Genomic DNA, 18,603 nt, shown 5'->3' with positions numbered 1-18,603 from the left:
GCTGGACCTGGCAGATTACCGTGTCGAAGTGTGAAAACCCAATCCCAGCACACCAACTGGATTAGACTGGATTACAACGCAGCACATCCACCTCTGGGGCTGCGGCCAGGACGCTGACTTCAGGGCCTAAACCCACACGCACACAAACATGGGGACTCGAGAGTCATATTTGGACTGACTCACGACGTGACTCGGACTCACCCTCAACTGACTCACCCTCAACTTGAGCTTGAGAGTTAAGACTGAGAGAAAACACAATCAGTACTGATTAAATTAGGATCGTCAACCTTTTTGTGATTGACGTTTTATTGTATTTTCGAACATATGAATGTAAACAAATGTAAAACAGGGAAAATGACTTCATCATTTAATGGTTTAGATGTAAACAAAATTATTCAGAGTGGTTTGGTGTCAAATGTGCCTCTCTAGAGAAATTTTGAGTCAGAATTTTTCACCGTTGTAGTACTAGGAACCAGACGTCTGAATCTTAATGGCTCTAAAAGCTACATCCCATTAAGTTATGACTCAAAATGGTTATGACTGCATTGCTTGATACCTGAGACCTTGTTTTGTGTTAGTTTTGTTATAAAGTTTTAGCCAAAAACGTATTTTTATTATGAACTATTACTCCAGGATCACGTGTTTCCTCTCAAAACCACATTCTGAACTGAGATCAATGTGCACAAGATAACATGCTTTTGTAGTTATTAGACTGTAGCTACAGCCGTTTAACACGGCTAACGCCGGCATTATATCCGAACTGGTTCCCCCTCAAATTCACATTTCCTTTGACAGATCAGGGCCTCAATTTTAATGAACAACGTCAAGCAACACCGGAACTACGGAAAGCGGAAAGGTTCAGAAAGGTTTGTACAGCAGCTGTATTCAACCAACCAGCGACAAACAGCACAAAAAGTATTTATCAGTACGATTGTTTACTGTTTACTTGAATTGAAAATAATATTTATCATGAAATCTCAGTAATGCCGTGTTATCTTGAGTGAATTTACATTGGGGATTGGGTGAAAATGCGGCCGTTCAATCGTTTTTTGAACCTTTTTCGCTTTCCATAGTTGAACGCGCCGCCTGAGGACCTGATTTGTAGAAGCGAACGTGAATTTGAGGAATCAGAACTGGATCGGATGCAACACCCGGGCGGCTACAGTGTATTTACAGTGTGTTTACAGTGTATTTTTACAGTTTTCTTACCAATTTTTGGAAGATGGCGAAGTGTGTGGAGACTTCAATAAGGTCAAGATGTCGTAGAGCCGTATGGATTTGAACCAGAATACACAGTTGCAGCTGCTTGAAGAAGAGAGAGCAACGACGGTGTCAACAACAAACTACTCGTTACTCTGCTCACCAGTTTACGGGGCAGGACAGTGAGGTGCAACTGATCTGTCACAGCTCTCTGATGACTAACGTTACTCACATAAGCTCTGAGTTTTGCTGACACTGTGTGACGCAACGCCGCCAACACAAACAACACAGAAGGCGTGCAGGGTGGAGAGGTACATGCAGGGCGTTGTAAGGAAAAACTAGTACTCAAAGTTTTAGCACTATTGTACTGTTATCAGTGTGACATATAAAACCTTGTAAGACACACATAAGTCCACTGGTCATTTTGGACAGCAGATAAAATGGTGATATTTGTATTGCAGATATACAGACGTCTGGTTCCTAGTCCTATAATAGTGAACAAGTTTGACTGTAAATTTCTCTAGAAAGACGCATTTCACACCAAACCACTCTGAATGATTTTGTTTACATCTAAACGGTTGAGTGATGAAGTAGTTTTGCAAAATCGGTGGAGTTCCCGTTTGTCTTTCCAGGTATTTTCCAGGGAAAGTGTTTTGAGTCAGAGGGGCTGAAATTTTAAGCAACAAATTTGACAACAAAATTGAAATGAAGGTGAAATGGTCAGAGATTCAAAATTTAGAGAAAAAAAAGAAAAAATTCCCACCCCCAAGACTTGAGGCTAGACTTGGACTCCCAGCGCAGAGACTTGAGGCTAGATTTGGACTCCCAATGCAGAGACTTGAGGCTAGATTTGACTCCCAATGCAGAGACCTGAGGCCAGACTTGACTCCCAATGCAGAGACTTGAGGCTAGATTTGACTCCCAATGCAGAGACTTGAGGCCAGACTTGACTCCCAATGCAGAGACTTGAGGCTAGATTTGACTCCTAATGCAGAGACTTGAGGCTAGGCTTGGATTCCTAATGAAGAGACTTGAGGCTAGGCTTGGATTCCTAATGAAGAGACTTGAGGCTAGACTTGGATTCCCAATTCAGAGACTTGAGGCTAGACTTGACTCCCAATGCAGAGACTTGAGGCCAGACTTGACTCCCAATGCAGAGACTTGAGGCTAGGCTTGACTCCCAATGCAGAGACTTGAGGCCAGACTTGACTCCCAATGCAGAGACTTGAGGCTAGACTTGGATTCCCAATGCAGAGACTTGGACTACCATCCCAGAGACTCAAGACTGGATTTGGACTCGCATTAAGCGACTCGTGAGCATCTCTGCACACAGAGTGAGCAGTGCTGGGTCTGTATTCAGATTGTCCTGTTATTGATCGAGTCGTGCAGATGACAGATGTGTGGAGCTGTTTCTGTCTAAGATCCTATTAAAACTCTAAAGGTTAGAGTGAGAGAGATAAACAGAGAGAGAAGGAGAGGTAGAAAGAAATAAAGAGAGAAAGAAAGAGGGGTCAGAATGAGAGAAAGAAAGTGAGAAGAACAAATGGGTGATAGGAGGAAAAACAACAGACAGAAAAAAGAGTAAAAGGGAGAGAGAAAAAGAAAAGAAAAAAGGTAATGACTGGCCGAAAATGAAAGAGACAAAAATAAAAGAAAGAAAAATAAAGAAGAAGGGATAGAAAGAGGAGGACTGACAGAAAGAATGAGATAGAGAGAGGAATAAAGAAAAGGACAGAAAAACAGAAATAAAGAGAAGGGGGGGAGGAAAGGGAGAGAAAAAAGAGAAGGAGAGCCAAGAAGAGAGGGATGGTGAAGGAGTGAGAGAAAAAAGGGCATGTTAGAGATGAGCAGGAGAGTCAGAGATGGAACTCCCTCTCAAAGAGAAAGAGAGACAAAGAGGCAGAGAGAGAGAGAGAGAGAGAGACACCCAAACACAGTGAGAGCTGAAGAGACAAAAAGACACAAACAAACTTTGAGAGAGATACAGAAAGTGAGAGACATAGAGACAAACAGTGAGAGAGACAGACAGGCACAGAGTTAGAGAGACTGACAGACAGACACTGAGAGTTAGAGACAGACAGAAAGAGAGAAAGACTGACAGAGAGAAAGACTGAGAAAGAGTGACAGACACAGAGAGGCAGACTAACAGACTGACACAGACAGAGTTGGAGACATACAGATAGACTCAGACTTAGAGACATACTGACAGAGTGACAGACAAACACAGTTACAGAGGGAAAGAGAGAGAGAGAGAGAGAAAAAGAGAGAGACTGGCAGACACAGTTAGAAACAGAGAGGTTGAGAGACAGAGAGAGGGACAGACAGACACTGAGAGTTAGAGACAGAGAGAGAGATACAGAGTAACAGACAGATGGACAGGCACAGAGTTAGAGACAGTGAGACAGACAGACACAGAGAGGCAGACCCAGTTAGAGACAGACAGACAGACACAGAGTTAGAGACAGACAGACAGATAGACAGAGTTAGAGACAGAGAGACAGACAGACACAGAGAGGCAGACCCAGTTAGAGACAGACAGACAGATAGACAGAGTTAGAGACAGAGAGACAGACAGACACAGAGAGGCAGACCCAGTTAGAGACAGACAGACAGACACAGAGTTAGAGACAGACAGACAGAGAGAGACAGACAGACACAGAGTTAGAGACAGAGGGAGAGAGATTGACAGACAGAGACAAAGACAGACAGAGGGATAGAAAGACAGACAGAGAGAGAGACAAAGAGAGAGTGACAGACACTGAGACAAAGAGAGAGACACAGAGAGAGTGACAGACAGACAGTTTGAGGTAGAGAATGAGAGAGAGAGAGATACAGAAAATGTGACAGACGCTGAGAAAGAGAGAGAGACTTTGAGACACAGAGAGAGAGAGAGAGAGAGAGAGAGAGAGTTTTTAATAGAACCCTCACACATGCTGAGTTATAGAGGTGCTGACTGAGTCTCACCATCAGGGTTTAATTATGCAGCTCAGGACAGAGCAGAACTGTATTATTTGTCTTTTGTCCCCTTTTCTCTCAGCCCCCCCCCTCCCTCTCTCTCTCTCTCTCTCTCTCTCTCTCTCTCTCTCTCTCTCTGTCGCTCTCTGACTCTGGCAGTATTGATCATCTGGGTGGGAGCTGGGGACAGTTGGGGGAAAAAAGGAAGAGAAAAGAAGGGAGGGGGTTTAAATCGATGGCACATTTCACGTCTAATGAGACACCTACGTTCTCTCCTCCGCCCTTAAAGGCCTTTATATTTCCCTATGACTTCAGTTTTTTATTGTACTCTCTCTCTCTCTCTCTCTCTCTCTCTCTCTCTCTCTCTCTCTCCCCCTCTCTCTCCCCCTCTCCCCCTCTGTCAGTGTGTTTCCACAAACAATAGAGGGTCGATCTGTCTTCCTCATTGATCCTCTTTGTTAGGGGAGGAAAGTATTGGCGAGTGAAAGTTCTGTCGTGGCTCCTGCGGCTCCCTCGACTCCAAGGCTTTAAAAAGTTATGGTTTCTGGACGGGTCGGATTTTTCTCAGATGGTTTTGCCGCTACTGCACAGGCTGCATTGGAGGGAGGGTTTCCTTTCTGAAGTTTACAGAAGTCTGAGGTCATTTGTCCACTGCACTGGCCACTGGTTTCAGTGTGAGAGAGATTAAAGGGCCCATATCCATCATTTTTCTTTGTTTTTTATCCCTTACACTGTTAAAAAATGAGAGGTCAGCTCAACTCAAAATGATATAGTAACTGATCACATGGCTTTTCTTGAGTTGACTCAACTTGAGGACACCAGAGTTCACACAACTCAAACTTTTTAGTTGAGTCAAAAGTTCTCTTAATTTTTTAGCTCTGCATCTCAGTTCAGTAAATAAAATGAACTTGTTTTTTATACTCATCTTCCCCACCAGCCAGGACTCATCACACAGTCCTGCTAGACATTCTTCCTCTTGGGTTCACACTTACGGATGGCTGTGGCATCACTGGGGCTCAAACTCACAACCTCCTGTTGGGGTGACGGCTTAGTTCACTGCACCACTCAGGAACACATGAAGCAGCTCAGATTTTGTGTCTACAAATGTTTAATACCATTTTATGGCGATCTGAACACATTCTGGGTGATGAGCCCAGCTGTCAGTCTGTGAAGCTTCATGATGGCTCCTGTGATGCTGGTGAAGATGAAGCTGAACTGAGGACTCAGTAAAGACTTTACGCACAAACTTACGCAAACCTGGTGCTGCCCAGACCTGGGGTCATGATATCTACAACAGAAATATAGCCATTTATTTTACTATAGAGAATGATTTTACCTCATGATGCCCTGCATGTATCTCTCTGCCATGAATGGGTTTAAAAAATGTTTTAGTCCAAAACCTTATCTTACAAAAATCTCTCAGGCATCAGGCACCATATTCATAACCTTTTTTTGTAATAACCTCCTGTGAGGGAGCTTTTAGAGGCGATAAACTCTGGTTCCTACCTCTGTTGTGAACCATTCTGACTCGGCTTTTTTCTCTAAAGCGGTGCATTTCACATCAAATCACTCTCGATGTGGTTTGTTTACATCTTAACGTCTTAGTTATGCAGAAATGTTAAAACACCAGTGTTTAAAATTCCCCTTTGATACATAATGTATTGCAGACAAGTCGCGGTGTAACTGCACTGTGAACGTACAGTGAGATATATTCTACAAACGTTGTCCATCGTGCTTGTTTTGTGTTTACAGCACATTTCTCAGTTTGGGGTCCATTGTGAACCACTTTGTTTCACGTGAGTCTCCTTTGTTGTAGCCGTGTTTTCATGTTTTCGGCTGTGATTTGTCGGTTTTCCTATAAACCCTTGTCAAAAAGTAGGAGGTTCTTGAGCAACAAAACTCAGCTGGATCCCTGGCAATAGATAGAAATCTGGGGCCGTATTACAGAAACTTCTTAAGAATTTATGGCAGAAGCTATTACAGAACAACAGTTCTTCAGTTGATAATCTCATCATTAACTCCAGATAGGAAAACAGTATCACACAAACATCCTAACTAGACAGAATTTCCTAGAAGCTGTCCTAACTTTAAGATAAACTCCAGATCTGTCTTAACTTCTGTTTTAACCATCCGTTTCTGTAGTTTTGTGCTGTATCAGGCAGCATAGTTCACTACCAGAGCCGCAATGCTCTGATAAACAGCAGGGGGCGCTGATACAACATCATTAACCGGAAAGTTGCCAGGTCGATCCCCTGAGCTGACAGTACGTGACTGAGGTGCCCTTGAGCAAGACACCTAACCCCCAACTGCCCCCCGGGTGCTGTGGATAGGGCTGCCCACTGCTCCGGGCAAGTGTGCTCACTGCCCCCTAGTGTGTGTGTGTGTTCACTACTGTGTATGTGGTGTTTCACTGCACAGATGGGTTAAAACGCGTAGGTGAAATTTCCCCGTTGTGGGATTAAAAAGGGTCACTTAATCTGTTCATCTGTTTATTTCTGTAAAATGTTAAATGAAAGCTTATTTAATTAAAAAGTTGGGGATGATGCCACCTCTTGATTTTGTGTAAATCTTTCAAAGCACGGTTCCATGGTCTGATATCTGGTGTGATGTTTGATTGACAGGTAAGGTGATCCTGGGTCCACCTCGACTGTACCAGGAACTGCAGGAGCTGCAGCATGACCTTTCAGTGGTGGAGCATGTGACGCTGCTGGTGGGCACCTTACAGGGCATGTACCAGGTAAACAAAATAATAAATAAACATATCCCACACCACTCGTCCATGCCTAAACACTGTAAAGCACCTTTAGTGCTTCGTCTAAAGCACAGATGCTCAGGAAAACCTGAATACCCCAGTATTTTGCCTCTCTGTGCTAGATTACTGCTGCTCCATTTGTTGTTCATAACCTATTAAGACACTGATGCCTAAAAAGAAGGAAGGAAGATGCTTTTGGTTTTTGTACACATGCTTTTCTACAAATGCTTACTTTAAAATGAAAATTTCCCTTCCGCCAATAAATGATGCAAAACGCAGCATCATTTAAAATACATAATGCAAAAAAAAGATCAAAGTTTAGAGAAGAAGGCAGAGAATATATCAATCAAAATAACAAAAGCCGTAGAAGCGAGGAGGCCTTTCAGGTAAGCCTCAAAGAGGCTCCTCAAAATGAAGATTTAAAGCGCGATTAAAATGTAATCAAAGATCGGGAAGCGAATGCTCAGATCATCAATTGATAATTGACGAAATCCGCTTGTTAGCAGCGCAACGGCGTTCGAGCGGCTCCTCTGCCGGAAGACGTCAGCCGGGAGACGGAGGAAAGCGAGCTCGGCTCAGCTCAAATCAGGGCGCCTCCCTTATGCCTTAACGAGCCTCCGTACCTCCGCTCAAAAATATTCAAATTGGGCCTCTCCTAATACCATCCAGACTGGGAAACACAATGCTGCAGTCGTTTCTGGTGCTGTACAGCTTCTCTTGGCCGTCCTCCAAATGACTGATTTTTACCCACAACCAGATCATCATAAAAATGTCCAGCGAACAGAAAAAGGGTGGGGGGGAGTAAAACTTTAGCGAGCCTCATCGATTCTGCAGAAGGATTCCATTGGATTTGGCTTCAGGGATGGAGGGAATAATTGTGCTTCTTGGAGAGAAGGTGGTGCTTCACTTTATTACTGTTTACATGTGGGAGCCTCAGAGTGTAGCCAGATCAACAAACACTGACTACAGCTACGGTTTTAGGTGTTTTATGGTGGAGAATCAAATTTATAGTCAGCCAAGACATGTTTAGTGTGCAGAGATTGCTTCTTTAGTTTTGGACTGGAGCTATTCTCACGTTTTGCATGACGTCACACTGAATAGTCACCGTCATTTTGAGGACCGAATCAGGAAGCGACTGCACTGCACGATGCTGTGCTTTGTGAATGATTCACCAGCAAGACGCGACAGAAGCCGAGAGACGAGAGACACACAGACCTTAATTCAGTGTTTTCACTCCAGGTTTGGAGCCGCTGCACTGTATAGTTTAGTGTTTCTCTGCTGTTCACACCTCGTTCAGCTCAAGAAGGGGTTAATTAGCTGATAATATCAGGTATTTTAACCAGGAAACCACAGTTATGCAGTGCAGGGGTTTCAGGACTGGAGCTGAACTCTGAACTAACTGAACTAGCAAACTTACAGAATCACGTCTGTCGAAACACAACGTTGTTTTCCGACCCACGACATTCAGTCTGATATTTAACGCTTTATGTATATTTATATTTATGTTTCTCCATTCAGACATCATTTAAATCAGAAACAGAGAGTGAAGTTATACCGGCTGTCTGCAGCTCCGTTAGGGGGCGACTGTTCATCTCTCGGCTGGTAACATCAGCTAAAGTTATCTAAAGGCCAGCATTGATCACATCTGTGTTAATTAGCTGATGTCGTTACCCTCCTATGATCACAGAGTGTTTCTCCTCTTTATGCAACACCACGGGGTCCTTTACCCACCCTGACGTGAAGAGCCGGTGGGCTTCTGTGCTTTTAAGGGCTTTGAGACTCTCCAGAATAGGAAGAGGGGCTGAGTTTGAGATCAGTATAAATGTCAGGAAAACACAGATTTGGTATCTTTTTGCCAGTTTAAGTGGGACCAGGAGTTCAGGGGAAACTGTATGAGGATCACAGCCTGTTTTATTGACACTGTTGAGGAAACGTTTTTCTCTTACAGAGTAAGGAGAGTGATTTCAGACATCTTTCACCTCTAGTTATGTTTGTGTGAAGGAGCGAAAGAAATTCGGTCCCAAATGTGGCAGCCACAACAGAAAAATCACAGGACTGAAACCATCAGATAAGACTAATGTAGCTAACAAACTTATAGTTACCATTAGCATTGCGTAAGCTACATGCCTAAATCATCAAACACTCGCCCCAAGCTGTGTCGGGTTGTTAAATAATATCAAATAGACTTGCTTATATGGTTCCTGGTATTGTTATCTATGAAAATTATAAGAGTTAACAGAAAGTTCACATACTGTTTCAGATACGTTTGTCCATTTTTTTTACATAACAGTGTCAGAAACCACATAAGCAGGGCTGTTTGAGATTATTTCCACCAGCTTTTTAAAACTCCAGCGTAATTCTGGGTTAAGATGTAAATTAAGTCATTCTGAGTGGTTTGATGTGAAACTTACAGACACAAATATCTTTACAATGGTGGTGATCAGAGTTGTGGGTCATGATGTTCATTCAAATGTAGCCTTTTTATTTACTATACAAAAACTTAAAATCTACACGTCTTCTAAGTGTTTATTTTTGTATTTAATGTTGATATTGAATGTGTATGTAGTGGTAAAATAGTGGAAATCTGAGAAGTTCTCTGAGGACGATTTTGCCTTATAACACCTTGCATGTACCTCTCTGCTACGGTTCTTGTGATTTTAAAAGATGTATTTTTGAGATAGAAACTGGAAATTAGTATAAAACAATGTCTCATTCATCATACAGTGTATTTCTAACCCATTTTGTGTAGTAACTTTCTGTGAGGGAGCTTTTAGAGGTGGACGTCTGGTTCCTATCACCACCACTGTGAACAATTCTGACTCAGTAAGTTTCTCTAGAACGGAGCGTTTCACACCAAACCACTCTGAATGACTCTGTTTACATCTTAATGATTTAATTATGCATACATTTTGATAATGGTTGATAATGGTTTAGATATTTAGTTTGCACAGTTCTAACAGTGACTATAAGCCTGTTTGCAAAGAAATTTCAGCTACCAGATGTGTCTTGCTGAACAACTACATTTACGTTGAGGGTAAAATTGAGATCTTAAAAACTATTCCTTTAAGACAGAACCTTGTTTGCTCACATAGTACTGTGCAAAATCAAAGATCACATTTTCTTGATTTAATTTCCAATCAAAAAGGCCTTTAAGTACAAGTTAATTTCTCAAGAGGTATTTCTGAGGAGATTAGATATAAGATAATCCAAATCAGTAAAAACAACAAGAGTTTCCAAAACTGTTTAACCCCTTGTGTGGTATTGGTGTGTTTGTTACTCAGTGGTCTGCTGGACCCACCACATTATTGTTGTTTTAAATCAATACAGCCATAACAATTTATGTAAAAATACCAGATGTTTAAAATATCACAAGTGTCCAGCGTAGGGTTCTCCTTTAGCAGCTGTAGCCAGTCAGCAGCCTGTCCATGTTGTCCACCCTCTCTCACACACACACACACACACACACACACACACACACACACACACACACACACACACTAACAGCAGGCCATGTAGGAGGAGAACAGAGTGAAGGACACAGCACCTCCACACTTGTACTCCCCACGGGTTCACCCAACACCACATGTGTAATATAAATGTGTGGGGTGAACAGAGTGAAGACACTGAAATGGGTTATTTTATATGTTCTTCACAGAAAATGAGGAAAGGAAAAGAATCTGAGGTTGAAATAATAATTGATTTCATCATTTCTTTCCTTTGGTAAACATTGAAAATGAGTTCCACAGACCTGAACACCACAGAAGGGTTAAATAAAATAAATAATTAAAATTTCTCTCTATAATAAAAAATGTAGAGAGAGTGGGACTCCTAACAACCATGCAAGAGCTGGTAGACCACCAAAACTGCCCCCATCAGATAAACAGCACTTAAAGCTTTCATCTCTGAGAGAGAGGAGAAAATCAAGCTGCTTCAGATCTGAAAACATCCACAGGTGTTTCTGTCCATCCTTCCACTGTGAGAAGACGACTCAGCGCTATGGGTCTGAAAGGATGTGTAGCTGATCAAGAAGAACCTCACTGAGAAAAGGAGACGGACACATCAAACAAAGAAGCTGAACAATGGACTGACCACCCCAGAGTCCAGACCTTAACACCACTCAATGTGTTTGGGATTATTTGGATTGTGAAAAGAGAAAATGCAACCAACTTCTAAGACTGAACTTTGGAGGTGTGGAGAAATATCCCTGCAGATTTCTTTGAAAAACTGATAGCAAGTCTCAAACAGAATTAAAGCTGGTTGATATTATATTTAGTTGTCGATGCTGTTATGTAACTTTTTGTTTGATATGTTTTCTGCTCTTTTCCTGATGCTGAACAATGAACTTATTGGCTGTCTTGACTGAAAATAAAATTAGTGTAGGGTCATCTCTGACGTGTTCATATGTGTGTTCTGTGTGAAGAACCTGAACACCACAGTGGCTCAGGATTGGTGCCAGGCCCTGCAGAGGCTCATCCGCATCAAAGAGGACCAAATCCAGAGCGCCAACAAGTGCCGGCTTCGTCTGCAGGTCCCCGGCAGGCCGGACAAGTGAGTAACCACCTTTGCAGCTTGGATCTGTAATTAAAGGGCTACATCATAGACACATCAGAGGCTACGTTCACATTACCAGGCTGAAGTGGCACAAATCTGATTTTTTGCCCTAATGTGACTCAGATCTGATGTTTTAAGAATTGTGTGGACACACAAATCTGATCTTTTCAAATCCGACCTGAGCCACTTTTGCCACATTCAAATTACAAGCCTTGTTGCTCAAATCTGATTATTTGCTCAAATCCGATCTCTCTGACACGATGGTTCACACTCGTTTAGGTAAGTGACTCAAATCAGTCATTACTGTGATGAACCAGCGTCCTGAAATGACCCTCATGAGCTCATCCTACTCAGTAACGTCACGTGAATCAATCACGAGCATCATCAGCACAAACTAACGAGCAGAACGAGCTTCGCTGAGAAGATAATTAACTCTGATCAGCTCTCAGCTTCATTATTAGAGCGAGACGAAGGAGAAAAAGGTGAGATGAGCTGCTTTTCCACCGTTTACAGGCTTTAACTTCTGTTAGAGCTGCCATGGTAACGCTGAATGATGGTCACGCGCAGTGGAAAAAAAAGCGCATGAATTCCGATCTGAGCATCACATTAAGGTCGCATGGCCACGAATCGGATACTTATCAGATCTAGGACCACATACCAATGTGACTCAGGTCGGATTTGAAAAGATCAGATTTGTGTGTCCACACAGTCCTGAAAACATCAGATCTGAGTATATAGCCTTTCATATGTCGTCCTAGATCGGATACATATCCGATTCGCAGCCATGCGACCTTAATGTGCCTTTTCTCCACTGCGCCATCATTCAGCGTTACCATGGCAGCAGCGCCGAACAGAAGTTAAAGCCTGTAAACGATGGAAAAGCAGCTCATCTCACCTTTTTCTCCTTCGTCTCGCTCTAATAATGAAGCTGAGAGCTGATCTGAGTTAATTATCTTCTCAGCGAAGCTCGTTCTGCTCGTTAGTTTGTGCTGATGATGCTTGTGATTCATTCACGTGACGTTACTGAGTAGGATGAGCTCATAAGGGTCATTTCAGGATGCCGGTTCGTCACATTAATGACAGATTTGAGTGTGAACCATCGTGTCAGAGAGATCGGATTTGAGCAACGAGGCTTGTCATGTGAACGTAGCCATACTGTTTGCCATGTATAGAAAATATGCTGCTCATTTTGAATTCATAAACACATTTACATATGAACACTAATTCAGCCTATAGTTTAGCCCACCTATTCACATCGTAAGTGATAAGGAGTGTTGTTACTGCAGACAGCCTGTAGCAGCCTAGAAGGAACAATATAGGGCAGCCTATCAGAGCAGAGGACATCTACATATATCAGTCTTAAAGGCACAGTAATAGAAAAGTCAGTTCAATTGAGGGAAAAAGGTGGGAGATAGCGGTTACATCCTGTTTAGGGATAATGTGAGGCTGGAAAATGGTCCTGTAAAATGATTAAGAGCTGACACCCATCAGTAGTATCATCATAGGCCCTTCAAATGTGTTTTTCAGTCAAAGGTTCTGGCCTCTGCACTCTCTATGGCCCTCATGATGCACTGCAGCAAAGCCAGCTCCTCATTTCAGTAATAAACCTCCGGCAGACTGTATGTTTTCTCTGAGAAGGCAGGCGATTGTGTGGGTTGCTGCTACATATGATCATGTTGAACATGCTTCAATACAAAACGTGCTGTAAATGACTTACGTAGGAGGTGTTGCATAAAACATTGTGGTAAATAGAGGAAGTGCAAGAGTCGCCCCAGTCCACTGAAGAATTAATTATGGTAATGATTTGTCTGGAGGAGTTTGATTACACAAATGAAGCAAATTATTTGTGCGAGTTTTAGAGTCGGCACTTTTGTTGCATGATCAAAGCACGCTGGAATTAAGAAATTCAGCAGTAGCGCACCAAAGCAGGAAGGGAAGAAATAGCACAAGAAGTACAAAGATGAAAATATCAAAATGGCAGAGAAATGATTTAAAATTATGAGTACAACATTAAGCAAAGGATCAAAGGAGAGTCCAGTAGAGTTTAAATGAGTATTAAGTGGACTTATTGGGGGGGGGCTTTATAGTGGGAACAGTTGCCTCAGAAATAAATCTTTATTGGCTCCCGAGTGGCGCAACCGTCTAAACGTTGGCCATATTATCAGGAGATTGTGAGTTCCATCCCCAGTGATGCTCCAAGAGAGCACCATTGGCCTTGAATTCAATTGTAATTGGCTTACAAAACCTTTTCCGTCTGGTCTGTTTAGTGAGTCTGGTCTGTTTAGGTGTGGTTGGAGTCCTCTGTTCTTCAGCACATGGATCTTAATCCACCAATTAGCATGTTTAGATGCTTCCACAGATTGTTTGCCGGGTTTACATTGATGAGTTCATGAACACATATCCAGTTAACCATGAAGAAAAGAAACCATGAGGAAAAAACAGTGGCTTTTTAGGTGCACACCAATAGAGAATCACACAGAGGAACACACATCAAAATATGTTTCTTTATTCAGAAAAAGCCGAGGGACATCGCTAGGTTTTCTCATCTTCAGTGGACGATGTGCCAACAGGTTAGAGAAATATACTTGAACTATTTGTGGGTGTAACATCAGCCTAGCCTATTTAGCGGTAAAGCTGTGCTATCTTTGCCTTCTCAGACGCATCCTTGACAACACGCCCTTTGCAGCGTGCTCATGTTAAGGCATTTGTGTTTCAGAGTAGACTAGTATAGCATAACATACTCGTAAACACAAGGGAAACGTTCACGTTTTACTGTTCTGAACATTAAATCAGCATTTCAATTGTTGATATGTGAACTTTCTCAGGATTCTTGTGAGAAAATACGTCAAACATTGACCTCAGTATTCGAATACTGGCACCTCGAACTGCTAAGTAAGTACTGAAGTACCCCTCCACATCCCTACTTTACTGCTCATATTTACCATCGTGTCACTAGTCCTGCAGTTAGCTGACGCGGGTAGCTCACGTTTGCCCAAATTACACATAAGAACAGGCATGGAAAACCTATATAGAGGAAATGTATAATTTAAATGCACCACATGTAATTAATTTGGTTTCTTAAAGACATAAAAGTAACCCAAGTTATGAAATTCTGATTAGATCAGTAACTTTAATGTGATAATCTTTCAAACCGTAATATTTTACACCACACATTACTGTAACGTGTTCCTTTGTACTGCGTTACCCCCAACCCTCGCAAATGCCACTCCAACGCATCCCAAAGGTATTTGATGGAGCTCCATCTCCAGAGAACGCAGTTGAGCTGGGGGGCTTTCTATCTCTCTTGCCAATGCTTGAGTGTGTTTACATGCACTTAATAATCCGAAAACTACAGAAAATCAGATTTTGTCAGTAATTAGTGCGTTTACATGCACTTGAGTAATCAGATAATGGGGAAACTCCAGGTCTGCATGAGTCAGACAGTAATTAGATTTCTGCTTTACAACCAGGCAATAAACTCACAGCCGCTTTACCTGAAAATATGAACACACATCATCTAGAAGATGAGAAATATTTAAATCCTTTATTTGGTTGAAATTGTAGTCAGTTTCAGAAGTGTTTTGCCGCGTCTCGCAGCAACACTGCTTGCTTATTTCCGGTACTGCCATAAAAACGGTGTGCTGTGATTTGTTTTTAGCCCTTTTCTTGTCAAAGTAGGTGGTCCTTGGCAATATTGAGCAATAAAACCCAGCTGGCAATAGTAGTAAATTATAGGCTGTAGTCTGCAAATCTATACACACTTATCTCAAAGGTATTGGATGGAGCTCCATCACTCCAGAGAACACAGTTCCACTGCTTCACAGCCCAATGCTGGTGGGGAGCTTTATACCCCTCCAGCTGATGCTTTTATTGGGCATGATGACCTTTGGCTATTCTATCGGCAGTGCTTTCCTGTGGAGATTATGCAAGCTGTTTTGCACAATTGAAAGCCTTGTAGCACGTCATGCGCTGCTCTGGGCTCAAGGAGGACGCTGGAGGCAGGGTTCAAGTTCGCAGCAGCCATTTTACTTGACTTCTCCTTCAAACGAACACAACATGAAAACAAACCAAGCAACAAAAGCTACGCTGGCCACTTTTCAGTGGCTTCAGAACTACAGACTTGTCAGTCCTATTTCTCCAAACTGAGCTTTTCAGCTCTTCAGTTGTTCTTCTGCTGCTGCTGCTCGTCCCTCTCTCTATCTGTTCCCTTTTTTGTGCCTGAGCCGAGTTGAGAGGGAAGGAGAGCTCGCTGCTCCGCCTTCCCGTCACCGCCCTCGCTCGGCAGCCCAGCAGCCTGGGTCGAACATGAGGCAAATTAAAGTGGCCTCACTGCGGGACCGGAGGCGACGCCCAGGAGACGGACTCAGGACTCGTGCACCGTCCCCCACTCACTCGCTGTTCTCTCCCGCCTTCCTGCCGGCTCTCGTGGCTGTCATCGGGGCCCGGGGGACAAACACATGCCATAGCCTTTATCAGTAAGAGTGCAGCAGTAAAGTAACTGGGTTAAGTAATTATTAGGTGTGTCTACATACTTTTGTCCATGCTTTAGTATTTAATGTTTAGAAATAGCCCAAACATTTTTTTTGTACCAAAAATAAGTGCAGTCCTTATTGATATAAATTGATTCTGATTCAATTCCAAAATCATTGCAGCTGACTTGTCACCTTTAGACTGACGCATCGATGTATTTCCACGCTCTTCCTTCGCTCCCATTGAGATGCACAGAAGCCCAGGCTATTCAGCTTCTCTCCCAGCACTTAATTCATGAAGTGCTATTTGATGAATTCCCCTCATCCGTTTCCCTGAGCGGGTCCGTCCCGGGCGGCACTAAAAGATAATAGCCGGCGACAAACATTTTAATGCACGCCCAAGGCAGCATTACGATGATGGAGGATCCGGATACCATGTTCACTTTTACTCCGCCAAAGTATATTACCTAGCATTGCATGTTCTGAGCGTTAAAAGCACGCTCTCCACAACCTATAGCAGCGCTCAGTTGCAAATTACAGAGCTAATAGAACGGCCCGTCGGATCATTAAGTTATCATTGTGAAATTCACAACCTATAGAGCTGAAGGAAAAAAATGGTTGACGGCTTGCGACCTTGATACGTTGGTGTGCGCTTCACTAACACTCGCCATGGAGCTCATTCAATGCGCTTTCCTTCAGCCCCGGCCGCTGCTAGTTTCCATTCAGAGCGCTGTAGTCATTTCTCTTGGCTTCTGTTAAAGGGCCTTTATTACGTTATAATGTCACATTAGCGGCGGCTGAATGTAAATGCGTTGTGGCAGAGGCTGCGCGTTTTTCACACCGCCTCGCACCTGGACGTGCTTATCCTCCTGACATGGAGAGCAGGAAGTGTCACTCAGAGGGATGGCTGTGGAAGGGGAAACGAGGATGGATTAGCATGGGATCTTTGGAGGAGATGGAAAGACGAGCGCGAATGGAGGGGAAGCAGAGAGAAAGAGAGGGAAAAAGAGAGTAATGCTTCGCAAAAACTAGCAGGGTGTAAATAGCAGGTGCAAAATGACATGACATGGTGGCAGAACATTGCATAACGCTCACCAGCCACTTTATTGGAAACACTTTAGACCACTTTAGACTACTTCTGCTTTCTGGCCACTTTATGAGCAGCACAGGATCCTCACAGGTGTACAGATGCAGGTTTTTGTCTTGCACAACTGTTCTCATGCACAGTTTGTCAGTTTCTGAATACAGGATGGCTGTTGACCACATATTTGGGTAGTGGATCATTCTCAACACAGCAGTGACGCAGTACCAGCATAGCAATCACTCTCAGAAATAAAAGTGCTAAACTGTCTCTGGGGCAGTGCCCCTCTTGTCACTGGGGTGGGACCCTCAAGGGTCCATCTCAGTACCTTTAGTCAGGGAACATAACTGAACCATAATCCACTGAAATGATATGTTCTAAGCTGTACTGACTCCACACACCCCGTCTCGTCTCCAGGCTTTTATTTTACTGTTCTGTTTAAAACATTCGGTTATGAAAAGGTACAAATACGAACTTTTCACCTGGAAAAACTTATTTAAGGTTCACAATCAGACCTTAAACCACTGTTGAACCTTTGAGGGAACATTTACACTGTTTGTACCTTGATGAACGAAAAATGCACCTGAACAGAACCTTTATTTGTAACAGTGTGTGTTGAGAGTGGCCCACCACCCAACAAGGGCACACAGTGTCACTGATGCGAAGCACTACTCTTATGGAGCACCAGATTCTATAGCGCCCACTTGTGGAGAATCTTCAGCCTGCTCACTGCAAAAACTGGTTCTTGTCAAGTAAAATTATCTTAATTATAGTCAATAAATCTAATATTTCTCCTGTTTAGATTGTTGTAAGCATAATTTAAGATTGTTTACCTTATTTTTAGACATTTTTTACTTGTTTTAAGTAACATTGGCAGATAATCTCACTTGATGTAAGAAATGTGCTTGAAACCAGCAACATTATCTGCCAGTATAGTGAAATAATTTTGCTTAATAAAAGTACTTAAAACAAGTGAAAAGTGTCTAGAAATGAGCTGGATAATCTTATAATAAGAGCACAACCATCTCAAAATATTAGATATATCAACTATATTTAACCCATGAATTATTACTTAAACATAAAAAAATGTTTTGTTTTTTTGTTATTGAAAATTGCTTTAATAATGGAAATATTTAAAGTGGGGTATTTATTTGGTAACTTGTTGCCATGTGGCAACAATATGCAATCATACCATAGCACCATAAAATCTATTTTTTCTCTAAAAACATCCTTTTATTAAAAAACAAGACCAAACATATTCAACGTATACATAGTGAATGTACAACCCACTATTCAGAAATATTGTAAGTTTTCAATTTTCAATAGGTATTTGGGATGTGTGGTAATAACAACATCGCAATAAGAATTCCTGGTCATGTGATGTCATGAAGTTTTTGTCCTTTCAAAGTAAAAAAACACTTTTTGCACAATTAAATAGGAAAACACAGATTTTTTTATTACTGCTGTTTAGTAAAATTGAGAAAGTAATTGTTTCCATATGGCAACACCGTGCAACTATGTAGGAGTTTAAATACTGGATCCTGCTGCCCAACAGAGCAAAATACAGCTAAGAAACAGTCATTTGGGACTCAGAC

General features: G+C 42.3%; 1 protein-coding gene across 3 annotated transcripts in view; it reads left to right on the top strand.

Moving 5' to 3' along the window:
- The window catches only part of arhgef10la (Rho guanine nucleotide exchange factor (GEF) 10-like a), a 310,750-nt gene that overhangs the window by 125,818 nt on the left and 166,329 nt on the right, over window positions 1-18,603 (top strand). For all 3 annotated transcript variants that reach the window (XM_036559119.1, XM_036559118.1, XM_036559117.1), the window contains 2 exons: window positions 6,777-6,892; window positions 11,328-11,455. In XM_036559119.1, the coding sequence (XP_036415012.1) occupies window positions 6,777-6,892; window positions 11,328-11,455 (244 nt within the window). The remainder of the gene's footprint in view (window positions 1-6,776; window positions 6,893-11,327; window positions 11,456-18,603) is intronic.

The sequence above is a fragment of the Colossoma macropomum genome, unplaced genomic scaffold (assembly GCF_904425465.1).
Source record: "Colossoma macropomum unplaced genomic scaffold, Colossoma_macropomum, whole genome shotgun sequence".
In the NCBI taxonomy this organism is placed as follows: domain Eukaryota; kingdom Metazoa; phylum Chordata; class Actinopteri; order Characiformes; family Serrasalmidae; genus Colossoma; species Colossoma macropomum.
The sequence above is the reverse complement of the archived record's forward strand: the minus strand, read 5'-3'. Positions and strand labels throughout refer to the sequence as shown.